Source organism: Ahaetulla prasina, chromosome 1, assembly GCF_028640845.1.
Source record: "Ahaetulla prasina isolate Xishuangbanna chromosome 1, ASM2864084v1, whole genome shotgun sequence".
Lineage (NCBI taxonomy): Eukaryota > Metazoa > Chordata > Lepidosauria > Squamata > Colubridae > Ahaetulla > Ahaetulla prasina.
Window position 1 is genome coordinate 160,854,476 of NC_080539.1, and position 15,395 is coordinate 160,869,870.

Below are 15,395 nucleotides of genomic sequence, written 5' to 3' on the forward strand. Positions count from 1 at the left end.
CTATGGCCCTTCCAACTCGGGAGTCAAAGTTGAATAAATTTCGTCAACTATACATAAATGTGGTATAAGGATATAAACTTCAGTGGCTGTTTTGAGTGTACAGCCCAATCCCTAGATTTCTTAATATTTATTACTATTATCAAATTGTTAAGACAGAAATGATTTAAAACCATTTCATCCAACTCTATGTATTTGTTATGGTCGTTGAAATAATATATTGCACGATCTTGATACTTTTAACAGAAATAATTATCTTAGAACTTATAAAGGATAACTTAGCAACCATAAATCTGTATTACACAAAGAGAGGCCAAGGCTATCTTTGTATTATTTTTGGGCCGAAAAGCTACATAAACTGACTCTCTTCTGAACATTCATTAAATAAGGAACTGGGAATCAGTAACTAATGTTACTTTCTTAAATCACTTCTCAAGCACAAACTATGTGCTTGCCTTCAAGAATCTGCATCCCTCCGCATACACCTATCTTGTGATGCAGAACATCTGCATGATGTTGTCATTTGGACTACGAAATTCGGTTTTTCACACCTGGATGTTTTAGTACCACCAGGACATGTATTCCACAACTAAGCCCCTTTCATTCCAACCTGGTTAGTACTAGGGTGAAAGTAGGAAAACATCTCAGAAAATGCAGTGGCTAATTTTTGTCCATGCTGTTGCCAAGAAAACTGGCAAAGTTAATATGCCTGTTTACATCATCTTGAAGTTTGACCTGAGGGCATCTTCACCTTAAGCCTAACCACATGTAAACAAGTTATCTGCATTTTCCATTCCCTTTTTTCCCTCTCTCCCCATGAGAGACTGCAAACAGAAGTTCTCTCCAGCAAATACTGATGGCAGTAGTTTAAATAGCTGTGAGGAAGGGATCCTCCTTGTGAATTAGCCAAAGCTTAATCCAAATTTCCTATTAATTTTTGTCAATAAGCAATGCAGATACAGTATGCATAAATATCAGCATTAGTTTAACGGAGGTTTACTTATATCCTATTTTTATAAATAACACATAAATTCTGCAGAGCCTGAATCCCCATCATCCAGTGCAATGGTGAGGGATGCTGGGAACTGTAGTTCAGCAACCACAGAAACTGTTTCCTTAAAATAAATGGTCTCTTGCTAGGACCTCAACAGGCACTTTTTGGGCAGGTTTTTTTGGGGGAAGCCCAATAAACAGAAAGATGTCAAAGAAAAGAAATGCAACACTTTTACAACACAAAGGAGCACGAGCCTCACTTTTAGTTGAGAGGCAAAGAAAGGCAGCATAAAAACGGCAAAATCTACAGCTGCTTACTTATTTCTTTTTCTGGCCTTGCACTTTTTAACAGTAACCTGAGAGACCAAAAGTTGGTGAGCAAACCCCTTTGGAGCCTGGTGATAAGTTTAGGAACATCTGTGTGAATTTTGCCTGAGCAGACAACAATTTAAGACTTTTCAGAAAGAAAGGAAATACGGGGAGTCCTCGACTTACGACCCCAAAACTTACATTGCTAAGTGAAACACGTATTCAGTGAGCCTTGCCCCATTTTGACAGTTTTTCTTACCACGTTCGTTGTTCAGTGAATCCTTGCAATTGTGAAGTGAGTCACACGGCCATAAAGTGAATCACGGCTTCCCCATCGGCTTTCCCTCTCGGGCGGTCGCAAAAGCTGATCACACGACCCCGGGGAGACTGTGCCCCACGGTCGTAAAAATAAACCAGTCGCCAGGCGTCTGAATTTTTGATCGCACGGCCATGGGGACACACCAAAGGGTCATTAAGTGTGAAAAAAGATCACGAGTCACCTTTTTTCAGCGCCCTTGTCACTTTGGTCACTAAATGAACTGACGTACATCAAGGACTACCTGTAGTGCTCAAAGGCTTTGTCTTCCTTGCTTTTTTTTTTTTTTTTGCTTCCAAAAGAAATAGGCCAAAGTAAACTTTGGGATGGGGGAGGAAAACGATGAGGGCATATTATAGGTAGAAAAAACACTTAACCAAGCCAGCGTTACTGGGAGAGGCAAAGAATCTGTGGGAAAAGGCGGGGGGGGGGGGGGGGGAAGGACAGGAGAGAGACGCGGCAACAGCTCCTCCTAGCGGCGAAAAGTAACTCTTAAAAACTAAAAGCAAAGGGAGGCAAACCCCACCGCGGTAGAAAGGAATGCAATGAAGGGCGGGCGTGAGAGATGCCTGCCTTGGGTCAGAAAAGTAGGGCCGGTGGAGGGGAAGGACGGGTTGGCTCTTCTCAACTCCGTCGAGCCTGCCCCTCTTGGCTTCAGTCAGCTCTTGCCAGGGGCGGTACCAGGCCGGGGACATTCATCTGATGGGCAAAAAGGAAGTCCCGAGTTGGTCATGGAGGGCTTTGCAACTTGCTCGTCTCACTCTCTGCACCACCCAGCAGCCCCGGAGAAACCCTGCAGAAAAGCGCTGCGGACGGGGAAGGCGATACACCACCACCACCACCCCCTCCATCCCTCCACACACCCCCCCCCGCCGCCTTCTTTACCTAGTGGTGACGAACACGGTAGGCCCCGGGCTCTGTTGCATGGTGTCCCGCCCTCCGTAAGCTTTCTCGTGCGGCCAGGCAAAGGCGCAACGATTTTGCCTCGCAAGCTGTTTGTTGTGTTGCGTTGCGTGTTGCAAGCCTGGGAAGAGGAGATCCCGGAAGAAATGACACACGATCCCTTCCTCTTTTCTTTTCCCGAACTTATTGGCTTGCACAATAATCCTCCCCTGTTTCGACTCTCTCGTTTGCCCTGCTTTCTGCCTGCTGAGTTTCGGCCAACCCATTAAAAGTTGGCCGGGATTTTATAAAAGGGAAACGCCCGTAGTCGGCAGGATTCGAACCTGCGCGGGGAGACCCCAATGGATTTCTAGTCCATCGCCTTAACCACTCGGCCACGACTACTCCTTCTGGTGGAAGTCTTGTAAGGCGACATTTTTAAATTCCTCCGTGGCATGAGAATGAAATACGTAAAGCAAAAAAGCAAGGAGTGGAATTTGTGCCGCCGCGGCATAAATCAGGATGCCTTGCGAGGCTAACAAAAGGCGGAGAAGTATAGCGAATGCGGTCGGTGTCTAGGTTTGGCTGTACTTCTTCTTCTTATTTCATACCTTTAATTCATTTGGTATTCCAGAGCTTTGCATAGCATTAAAGGTAGAGAGGGCTGCTTTGATTAACAAGTTCAAAATATATGAAAATATAATGCATCCCTCTAAAAGTTACCTGTTTAATCACTAAATGCCTAGTAACTGACTTGTAAAATTAGTGCTATTTCCCGTGATTGAAAAATACTATCGGACCTTTTCTCATATAAACTATATGATCATTGCAGGTATTCTGTATTCGGGAAGAAAATCTGTATGCAGGGCAGTTGACCTTCCTTTGCCTCAAGCAGAAAAGCTCCTTGATCCAGTCCTCTTGATATGACCCCATTTCATCGGACAAGGTTCCACTCAGTCTGACCGCCTTTCTTTTCATGCTAGAGTACCTGAAATCAGGCAGGTGGAAATTGGGCTGGGACGAGGATTCCTGATAGTCCCCTCCTTTGCAAATTAATTTGCCTGGGCTAGTGAAGAGGATAAATAGGTAGGTTGATTGGTTGGTTGGTTGATTTGAGCTTGGACACCCTTTGACTCAGGGGTCTCCAACCTTGGCAACTTTAAGCCTGGAGGACTTCAACTCCCAGCATTCCCCAGCCAGCTTTGCTGGCTGGGGAATGCTGGGAGTTGAAGTCCTCCAGGCTTAAAGTTGCCAGAGTTGGAGACCTCTGCTTTGACTGCAAGCAAATCTTGACAGCTCAGGAAGATTTTTTTAAATAACCTGTAACTATAGTAATAAGCAGGGGACAGTGGTGGGGGGAAGAGAGAAAAGGAGGGAGGGAATATTTAAAGGCATATTTCCAGGGTCCCAAATACATGGAAGTGCCTGATTTGGAGGCATCAGGAACATGGCAGCCCTGACAGATTGAATCAGCCAGGCTGATATCATGGGAAATAGGCAGTCCATCAAGTAACAGGTCCTGTGCCAAATAGGGCTTTATAAGTCATAACAGAACAGCAATATCCTTCCCCCCAGGAGTGGTGAGGGAATGGAGTTTTTGCGACATCCTTTCCCCAGGAGTGGCGTAGGAATGGAGACTTTGCAGTATCCTTCCCCTGCCATGCCCACCGAGCCACGCCCACAGAACCGGTAGTAAAAAAAAATTGGATTTCACCACTGCTTTCTACCATAATGGGATAAGCAGATACCCTTCAGGAGAGGCTATCTTCAAGGGCAGTCCCATGTATAGTGCATTACAGTAATCAAGCCATGAGATGCCTAGGATGTGAGTGATTATCTCAAGGGTCTTCCAATATAGGAAAGGGCAAAACTGGGCAAAGGATTTCCTGGCCATCTGCATATCAAGCAGGAGCTACAAGTGAAGAAGGATCATCAACTACAAGACCGATTACCTCTGCAGCAATGTTTCCTGAAAAAGAAAAGATGAAGACAGGAAAATAACTGTTTAAAAGCAATGGGTCGGAGGACAGCCTCTTAAGGAAGGGCACAATTATTTTCTCAAAAGAGAAAATTCATATCAACATTGTTGGCAAAAACTCAACACTTTTAGGAAAGACATTTTTTTACGGTGTGTAATAATCAGTGATATAGTGAAATTAATAGTTTGACTTTAAATCTGTTAAATATACTGAATTAAGACCTTGATTATTAAACTTCAATAGATGTAAGATTAGGTCTCACTTAAAAAAAAAACCTAATGTGTCATCTTACTGATATCTGATTTCACCTTCATGACATATGAGTGAGGTGTCTTATTTGAGGACAATCATTATTGTTGCTCTTAAGCAAAATCTTTCTCACATGGTGACTCTTAAGATTGACTGGTATGCACAGAACATAAGGCCTTCTGGGTCCTGCAAATTGTGCCAAGCTTCTTTTATGCATGCCTTAATCAACTAATAAAGGCCTTTCTTTGTAAAACTGCCCTCTGTTGATTTTATAATTAGCTTGTGTGTCAAATGGAGGTTGTTATGCCTTCTTGCTTGTACACCACTTTGTGAGAGCATAGCTAAGAAACAGCAGGAAGACATTCTCTTTTTAAAACAATGATCTTATGCATGACAGGTATTCAAATCTGTTTTTTAACATGAATTTCCTTATCCACAGCCTGGAGCCTGGACAACTTTTCATTTTGATGCATATAAGAGGTAACACAGAAGTCCAATTCACTGCTGTTATCTAGTAAGCCTCTGGATTTTTGCAGCTGAGATCTGGTACCCCTAATCTACAATGAATCCAAAAGTGTTGTTTCATTAAAATCCAATTACAGGGGTGGGGTTGTGGGGAGGTAGGATCTCGATAACTACCTATGCCATAAAGTGAGGGCCCAATCATGATGTCTGTATTTAAGCTTCCCAGCATGCCTTGCAAGAATCCTTAGTTCAATCTGATATTAACTCTGCCAACCTGCCCATCCAACCTGGATGTTCTCATTCACTCCATCTAATAAAATATAATTGTGAAAGGCACAAAAGAAGCATTAACAAAAGCTCTTCCCCCTGTTCTGGACTGCACCAATTTTGTCTGAAATGAAATCTCGAAAACTAATAATTGGCCTCTATTTTTTCTCTGGCACCAAGGTAAACTACTCTTTAACATTTTGAATTTTTCCCTGTATTGTTCACCTGGATTTTTGTTGTTTTAAAACAAAACTCTACTTAGTTGTTATATCTTCCACTTCATCACAACACATTTCTTCTTCTCTGTCAGATTGCTAGGTCGTACAGAAAAATTAAAGAGAATCTGTGGCTATAGGATACTTTAATTGGTAGTCCAAAATTAACTCTGTGTACAGAAGGTATGATAAGAAAGGAAGGAAGGAAGGAAAAGATAAAGGAATGGAAAAAGAAAAAGAGAGAAAAGAAAAGAAAGAAGAAAGAAAAAAAACAGCAAAGACCAGTGTTCCTTAAGGCTGCAGTCCTATCTGAGAAATAGATCCCACTTCCATAATATGTATTTCCGGATTTTCACCTTGTTGGATTCCAGAAGTTACACAAATACTGGAAATATTTTCGAAGAAATGATACTTCATTTACATTACAGGTAAATGCTAAGAACTAGGTACATGTGGAATTGCAAAAGTAGAACAAACAGCATTTATGTACCATGTTTTGTCAGAATCTTTAACCATTAGAAAACTAAGGTTGTGCTTGTGAAGTAACATTGTTTATATAATATGTAAGAATGACCAATCGAGTATAAATTGTTCAGAATAATATACTTGATTACAAAAATAATTATAATTCTAATAATGGATGATCTCCAGCCCAATCCAGAGCAGTATAATGGACTAGAAATGACTTAAATTGTGTACTCACATCAACCAAACTAGTGTAGTCTGTTCGTACAATAATTTATTCTTTACAAGGAACAGATCTGGAAGATGCAATAGATAGTATGAGACACCAGATGATGCTGTTTCACAGGATATGAATAAAGCCTGACTTCTGTCTGTGATCTTTTGCATCAGCTTTGCCAACCAAGAGGAGTGCATTTGTATTCTGAAGCTTTCCTGGTTAATTTGTATGAAAAGGTTTAATGGAAGTAGTAATTCTTTTCTGTGGACTTCCTCTCTATTATAAGGAAAGTCTTGCCTTCCTTATCAAGTTAGTGCAAGTTAATGGAATAGTGAACTTACATTGCAGCTGAACTTCCAGGCTATGGTGTCACTTTCTAACAGCATGTTGAATTTAGAATAGGATAGGATAGGATAGGATAGGATAGGATAGGATAGGATAGGATAGGATAGGATTAGAATCGAATCGAATAGAATAGAATAGGATAGAATAGAATAGAATAGGAATAGAATTTTTTATTGGCCAACTGTGATTGAACTCACAAGGAATTTGTCTTGATGCATATGCTCTCAGTGTACATAAAAGATATGTTCATCAAGAATCATAAGGTACAACACTTAATGATAGTCATAGGGTACAAATAAGCAATCAGGAAACAATCAGTATCAATATAAATCGTAAGGATACAAGCAACAAACTTACAGTCATACAATCATAAGTGGAAGGAGATGGGTGTTGGGAGTTTTTAACCTTTGACAAAATCCATGCATAATCATTTTCACTCATAGTTCAGCCCAGAGTGTTTTCATTTAGATTCTTCCTTCAGTTCAAAGAAAAAAAACATGTTTAAAAAATATAATGATTATCAATAGAAGAGAATATTTGTAGGTCAGATTTGAACCATGGAGTTCTTGGAGCTGTCTCTGAGCTTGGCTGTTTTCTTGCAGACATTTTATTAGCCATCTGGGTAGCCATTATCAGTGCAAGAAAACAACCAGGTTCAGAGAGCACTAAGAACCTCACAATGCAAAGATTTGCTGAACAGAGAAGGATCTTTTTGTCCAATATCTGTCTAAATCAACTTCCCCAAGGAAAGCTCCTAGCACTGACAGTTAAAAGATTTTGAATCTTCTCCTTCTTAATGAATTGATGGCGATCTTGTTAGTCATCAGGATAGTAAGTTTCCTATTTGAATCAATTTACTCGATGATTAATTCTGAGAAAAGATGGCAGAATATTATGGATCATCAGAATATTCTAAATTGATTAAATCCAAAGATGTTGCATTAAAAAGAGTGGCTTTTCATTTCCAAAAGTATATGATCAATAATATTTTGCTTCTTCTCCTTCCCAGAAAGCCTGGGATAAGGTTTGATACAATAGGATTCAATTTAAGCATTATTTCTGTCTTTAACTCTAACCTATATGCTTGAATGATTATAGGTAAGGCTTCAACATTATCACCAGTACAATATTTCCCCTTTTATTTCAAATATCCTGCAGATTTTTGGAAGCTCAAAAATGTGCCTCAAAATGTATTGCCTCATTCTTCTCCTCAAAGTCAAAAAAACCAAATAACAGGCTGTTACTGAACTTTTTTTTAGCAAAAAAATGCATAAATATACCCAATGATAGAATAGATAGATTACAGTGATGGATTTGAATCAGATAGACTCCTATTCAAATCCACACTCAACCATAAAAACAGTGTCACTATTATTCCTTTCTCCTTCTAATCTTACCGAAACAAAATGTCTGTTCATGAATTTCTCTGAAAGTCTATTTACTTATTTTATATACAGAGCAATTGTGAGCTGTCCAGAGTTGCGTTTCTTAAGAAGGGTAATTATATACCTCTCTATAATAAGTGAAATAAACACTTCCATTCTTTTTGTTCGGTCAATTCCTTTGAATGAGCAGAGTAAGTTTTCTGTCACTATGTGACAATCATGAGTAGCCCACCAACTTTGCAATGCCGTTCACATGTAATCCCTGTTCCTGGGATAGGATCTTGACTTCTGAGTGTTTTCTACACTCTGTGCTTCATTATAGAAAACCACTTACTGACATCTCTGTTGCTGATCAGCCCCCTGCTGATCTCCAAGTCCCCACCTGATTTCCTGTTTTCCCCTTTGTGTTACACTTTTCGGCTTCAGTCCTTGGCTGCATATTCAATATTGGGCTTTGGCTACTCTCCCTTTTTGTTCTAGTTTAACAGCTGCCACTCATTTTATTTTATTTTATTACAAAATGTAAAATATAGTCCATCTTTTCATGGGAATCCTTTGTGAATGTAGCATTTTCTTATTACTGTTTCATAACTAAATATGGTGTCATCCAGCCATAACTGGAATGAAGACAATTTGTATTATCAAAATATTGGGTGTGCGATACTAGAGAATACTAGAAATCACTTCTGAGGATAATTCATTCATTCGTGCTTGTTATTAAAGGGGGGAGAAAAAAGGGAAAGTTTTCTTGGTCCTAAAATCATAAAGTTTGCATTGGTCATAAGCTTGACCAAGAATGTGGGGGGGGGGGAATTTAGTTGAATTAGACTTTTCTATTTGTCATAGGAGTTTCAACTTACAGCTAGGATGCTAAGATAGAGATATGTAGGGAAAGGTTGATTATTCATTTTTGAAAGTATAGACACCAACAATTACTGCGATCTGTCTCCTAACTGAAGCAAAATACTCAGATTCTTTCCTGGGAAGAGAGCAAAAAGAAAAAAGAGAAAAAAGGAGAGAAACAGAGAAAATTAATATGGGATAGGTGCGCTAAAGGGGAAAAAATCCTACAGTCACATGTATCTCCGTGGCTGAAGGAAATTATCTTCAAAGCGTAAAACTCCAGTTTCCACGTAACTTTCATGATCACTGAATGGTTTATGACAAGCGTTCAGAAAAATTTCCAAGAATGGAAATACATTTATTAGGATCACGCAAAATGTCACAACTAAAAAAAGCAGGATTTCTACATGCCTTCATCAGTGTCGATCTTTGCTTTTCCCTTTCCAGGTAAGCCTACAAATGAAAAATGTGCTCTCCTTCGAATCTGTTATAGCCTAGCTAAAGGTTATTCCTGATTTTGGCCAAAGTAAATCAGGAGGCTCCTAAGGGACAAGTAGGGTAAGGTTGGTTTGCCTTTCTCCTCTTTCTTGCATGGCCTAAACTGCACTTTAGCCTGCCTGCTGAGTTTTCCAGAGTCTGCAAGTGAACAAAAGAGACAAGGAAGAATCCCGAGTGCCAGCAAAAACATAGTTGACAAATGTATTCAAATTGGTCATGCTTTTAGATTTAAATTCGTTTCCTTTTCCATGAGAATATATAAATAAGCGTATGCTAAAACCACATTTTCAAAACAAACAGACATTTTTCTAAGCAGATGCTCACCTATCACCACTCTCATTTTTCTTGAGCCTCTGACAATCATTTTTCTGTATTCTTCCCTCTTGCTCCTACCATCCATTCAGATCACCTAGCATAACCATGTTTCCCTTGAATCATGTTCATTCAGAAGGATGCACAACTTTCCAACACCTAGAACATAGATGTAATAATAGAGATGGAACGGTCCACGCAGGTCTTCTAGTCCAACCCCCTGATAGAGCAGGAGACCCTATATTATTCCACATAAATAAGTAAATTTCCACATAAATAAAGTAAGATTCTACATTTAGGCAAAAAAACCAAAATGCACAGGTACCGAATATGTGGTACCTTGCTCAATAGTAGTACCTGTGAGAGGGATCTTGGAGTCCTAGTGGACAACCATTTAGATATGAGCCAGCAGTGTGCAGCAGCTGCTAAAAAAGCCAACACAGTTCTGGGCTGCATAAACAGAGGGATAAAATCAAGATCACGTGAAGTGTTAATACCACTTTATAATGCCTTGGTAAGGCCACACTTGGAATATTGCATCCAGTTTTGGTCTCCACGATGTAAAAAGATGTTGAGACTCTAGAAAGAGTGCAGAGAAGAGCAACAAAGATGATTAGAGGACTGGAGGCTAAAACATATGAAGAACGGTTGCAGGAACTGGGTATGTCTAGTTTAATAAAAAGAAGGACTAGGGGAGACATGATAGCTATGTTCCAATATCTCAGGGGTTGCCACAAAGAAGAGGGAGTCGGGCTGTTCTCCAAAGCACCTGAGGGTAGAACAAGAAGCAATGGGTGGAAACTGATCAAAGAAAGAAGCAACTTAGAACTAAGGAGAAATTTCCTGACAGTTAGAACAATTAATAAGTGGAACGACTTGCCTGCAGAAGTTGTGAATGCTCCAACACTGGAAATTTTTAAGAAAATGTTGGATAACCATCTGACTGAGATGGTGTAGGGTTTCCTGCCTGGCAGGGGTTGGACTAGAAGGCCTCCAAGGTCCTATATTATTCCACATAAATGGTTGTCCAGTCTCTTTTTGCAAGCATCCAATTGTAGAAAGCACCCACAACTTCTGAAGGCAAGCTATTCCATTAGTTGATTGCTATTGCCACTAGGAAATTTCTCCTTAGTTCTAGGTTGCTTCTTTCTTTGGTTAGTTTCCATCCATTGTTTCTCGTCTTGCCTTTTGGTGCTTTGGAAAATAGTTTGATCCTTCTAAAATTTGACTTTCTAAAATAGTTTGACCTTCTAAAGACAGCATGGTCAATAATCAGTGAATGACTGTATAGCTTTTAACATTTGTAAAGATCAATTGTACCTCATTAGAAATCAATACATTCATATTACTGTCTGATGCAGCTTGGCAATCAGATAAGAAGCAGATTTAGAAATTCTAGTGCTTGTATTGTGTTGAGAGCATGTAAAGGATCAAGGATCCACTGTGCCCTTGGACTGAGTAGATCATTCTACTCCAGGCATTAGAGATCTAGCATGCTCTGGACTGCTGGTGTGGGCCAGCAATTAAAATCTTACTGGTAGTAGGGACATTAAGTGTTTCTACTGTGAGAGTAGGGGTAGGGATGGGTGTGTGAAGATAAACTTAAGTAATCCAAAAACACACTGGTAACAAGCAGTGGCAAGAAGTAATAATACTAGATTGAGACTGACAGCTTTCTGTTCAAATCCATCCTGTTTCAAGATTAATAGGAAGAAAGCTAAGTGACTGCCCATTCTATTACAGTGTATTCCAGAGCAGGGGTCTCCAACCAAAGCTTTGCTGGCTGAGGAATTCTGGGAGTTGAAGTCCACAAGTCTTAAAATTGCCAAGGTTGGAGAGCCCTGTTCCAGAGGATGTATAAATTTGGAAAGAAGGTTCTGGGCACAGGCTTAGCAGTCCATGGAAGCTGCAGCTGTTGGGGGAGTGTGAACAGGAGGACAGTTATAGGGGATTAACACTGTGATTAGTATATCCCTTGGAGCCAAAAGGACGGAGAGTAATATAGTACTTAGCTGCAATGTAATTCTGATTATTGGCAAGTTCAGATGAGTCAAGGAGAAGCTCCATGCTTGGCAAAATACATCCTTTTTGTAATGTGGGCAAATTAATATATGTGGGGCTTTTGAGAAGAAAAAACAGCAGCTTTTCCCCTCCAACTTCTGCTACGGCAGTCTGGTAATTAGGTCTTTGAAAAGGGCTAAATCCAAGTTTATTGGCTTGCCAATAAGATCGTATGTGCACAGAAAAACAAATGCTTGCATTTTAACCAAGACAAACAAAGCAACAATCTCGCCAAGGAAGAGGAGCTAGGAGAGGGAGACATGCTTGGAGAATTTTTTAAGACATTGCAACACTGGAAGATCCTGTAGTTGACTAGACCTGGCAGGATGGACAAAGGATACAGAAGACGGGTTTGACAAAGCTGTGATGTAGAACAGATGGGAGAAACTCTGCGTTTGGAGGTTTTGTGGTAGACACTACGGAACAAAGGCGGCCAAAAGTTCAATTATAATGTGCATCCCTTAGAACCAAAAGGCTGAAGATTGAGGGACCTGGCTGTCAGCATAATATTCTAATGGAACCCATGGGATAAGAAATAATTTTTAAAAAGAATGTCATATATGGTGTTGAGACAAAATACTTCCCCAGAACAGTAATTAGCTGGCAGACATTCATGGTTCAAACCTTAGATAGCAATGCTTTCCACGCAGAAATCCCAAAGTCAATTCTTTAGCCTCTCCCCTGAAAAAGATGCTCAGATAAGGCAGAATAAAATTTCTGCCAGAAATTGCTGTTACTGGTGAGTGCAGGCAATCCTAGGAGTAGCATGCCAATGACCTAACATAGAATATAATTTCACATAGTTATATAACACAAATAGAATGCACTCTTTGGGCTTAATTTCAAAGGTGCAGCTGAGGCTGAATACATCAGCCAGGTTTCTCAGTAGTGGCTAGCGGCCAGGCGCATTACACATTTGTAGAAATAACTGCATCACTGCTAATTAACTATTTAATAAAGTTCAACGTTTTGGTTATGACAGAAGACTTCACCAACTTGTAAAGAAGATACCCACCAACTTTCACTGTTATAGATCTGATTGGTAAAGGAGATCTTCAGGAAAGATCCGACTGTATAAAATAAGAAACATTGAAGGCTCTCCCAGGCTTGTCTGTGGCAGGCTTTCTTCTACTAGCTCTTTCCCCTGAAATTTGGGAGGGGAGCAAGTGTTTTCTATAACACCTTTAAAGTGCCTATTGAAAACTGATCTCTTCACCCAAGCCTTCTCAACATGAATCTTTTTTATAGGAGGGAAATCATTCCCAACTTTTTAATATATACAGTACTTTATATGTGCGGTTTTTTTCATATTTTCATTAATCACTTTGAGATACTTCATTATAGTGGGCAGTATATAAACAAAACCATGGTGTTTGATGGTAGGGATGCTCCTGACCAGCATGTATTTTCATTCACAAATATCAGAATCATAGAATAAGATGAAACAACGGCTAATAGGATAAGGTATTTAAGGTCAGAGCATTCTTGAGGGATTACTAAGATTGGGTCTGTTTCCTCCCAGACCCTGTTAAACTCTTCTTACTCTGTCTCTTAATTCAAATCTATCTCCCAGTATTTTGACACCCTTAAATTTGGTTCTATCTCATCAGTGGTGAAATCCAATTTTTTTTTACTACCGGCTCTGTGGGCATGGCTTGGTGGACATGGCAGGGGAAGGATATTGCAAAGTCTCCATTCCCTCCCGACTCCTGGGTGAAGGATATTGCAAAATCCCCATTCCTACCCCATTCCTGGGGCCAGCCAGAGGTGGTATTTGCCGGTTCTCCGAACTGCTCAAAATTTCCGCTACCGGTTCTCCAGAACCTGTCAGAACCTGCTAGATTTCATCCCCACACCCCACCCTTGAAGAACATGTTTTTCTTCCTGTGACAACTCTGTGAGTTTCTGAAGATGTTAAACATATATTACACCCTGCACAAATGTGTTCTAATACAATGGCCAAAGAAAAGAGAACCAACACGCTCACTTCCTCTTATCTTAAAATGGCAGTCAGGGTTTAATATAGCGTTCTTCACTATGATAATTTCAGATGTGAACATTTGTTCTCCGAGTAGCATTGGTGCTGAGGTCCCTTAGGACCTTCACACTATCTCCGCCAGGGCCCTGCCTTTAAAGCACTGCTTTGTGAAGCTTCCCAGAGTTGGCATGTATTTTGTTGTGGAGTAATGCACAAAAGTACTTTCAAACATTACTAAACAAGCCAGCATTACCAAAAATGAGGGATGCAAGGGATTGCAATACAGCTACCGTGTTTTCCCAAAAGTAAGACCCTGTCTTATATTTTTTTGAACCCTGAAATAAGTGCTTGGCTTTATTGCCATGTGCTCAAAAGCCCAATTAGGCTTATTATCAGGGGATGTCTTATTTTGGGGGAAACAGGATACATTAGAAAGGCTTCTGGTTTGCCATCCTTGATATTCCATGGTAAAAACAATGAGTATTTACCCTGGAAAAGATAAATGATTTGAAAGTGGAATAGCCTTTCAACTTCAGACCCACCCTAACTCTATTTTGTACTCAGTTTGTGCCAAAAAGATACTTGATCCACGATGCCTCCCGGAAATGGAATGGGACAAGTCGCTGCAGCCAACTTGCCATGGGACAACTCACTGCGGGACAATTCAACAATTCAATTTAATTATTTAAAATATTTTTTAAAAGATGTTAATTTTTGTAACGCACATTTCATTTTGCCTCTCCTTTGGCATCCTTCCTTTAATGATTCTGGTCCACTATTTCTTCGATATTAGTCTAACTCTTGCCCCATGGTGACTTGGCCAGTTGCCTATGGTGAGTGGTCGCAGACCCTTTGTTTTCTTCTCCAAAGTGCGGCTTATCAGAATAAATACTGTTCATCTGCTTTTTGTAAACCGCCCAGAGTCACCTTATAGGAGGAAATGGGCAGCATAAATCTTTAATAAATAAATAGGTCATTCCTAGCTAAGAGAGAGGAGTTATTTATTTATTAAATGTTATTAAATGTTTATGCTGCCCATCTCCTCCTACAAGGTGACTGTGGGCGGTTTAACAGGCAGGTTAACAGTATTCGATTTCTTCTGATCAGCCACAATTTAGAGAAAGAAAGAAAAAAAACCCCAAAGCCGCTGCTTTCCTGGGATGCCCAGGTTTTATAACATTCAGTCCTCTCCACTGCTGCAGTTCAGCCAAAGTGGGCCTGACAAAATAATAATAATAATAATAATAATAATAATAATAATAATAATAATAATAATAATAATAATAAGAAGAAGAAGAAGAAGAAGAAGAAGAAGAAGAAGAAGAAGAAGAAGAAGAAGAAGAAGAAGAAGAAGAAGAAGAAGAAGAAGAAGAAGAAGAAGGCTACGGCCAGACGGGTGGGTTGTGGCTGAGCAGACCGGGCTTTTCACTTGCCCCCACCTCCCCACCCCCAAGTGCAATTTCACCGTTTCTCCTCGCCGCCGAGCAGCCGGTCAGCCGGTAACCAGGCCAGCTCGAGCCCAGTAAGAAAAACCTTGAGGCCGGGTGAATGAAGCCTGAGGAGAGGCAAGAAAGGCCCTGACGCTCCCGGAGAGGGATTTAGAGAATGGCCGATCTTCC

At 40.3% G+C, this 15,395-nt stretch overlaps 1 protein-coding gene, 1 long non-coding RNA gene and 1 other non-coding gene across 4 annotated transcripts in view; 1 reads left to right on the forward strand and 2 right to left on the reverse strand.

Annotated features, from left to right (window-relative positions):
- HS1BP3 (HCLS1 binding protein 3) overlaps positions 1–2,637 on the reverse strand; it is a 50,818-nt gene extending 48,181 nt beyond the window's left edge. Inside the window, exon 1 of one of the 2 annotated variants that reach the window (XM_058179512.1) lies at positions 2,501–2,637. Coding sequence is in view for 1 of the 2 variants with exons in the window: in XM_058179502.1 (XP_058035485.1) it covers positions 2,501–2,541 (41 nt within the window). In the remaining variant the exon portion in view is untranslated. The remainder of the gene's footprint in view (positions 1–2,500) is intronic. The other variant, XM_058179502.1, reaches the window with a different exon arrangement.
- Positions 2,638–2,820: 183 nt separating this feature from the next.
- TRNAS-AGA (transfer RNA serine (anticodon AGA)) lies at positions 2,821–2,902 on the reverse strand. The gene has a single exon. It is a non-coding gene; the product is annotated as a tRNA-Ser (tRNA).
- On the forward strand, positions 2,890–4,978 carry LOC131196586 (uncharacterized). The gene is made up of 3 exons (XR_009154772.1): positions 2,890–3,064; positions 3,330–3,583; positions 4,356–4,978. It is a non-coding gene; the product is annotated as an uncharacterized LOC131196586 (long non-coding RNA).
- The last annotated feature ends 10,417 nt before the right edge of the window (positions 4,979–15,395 follow it).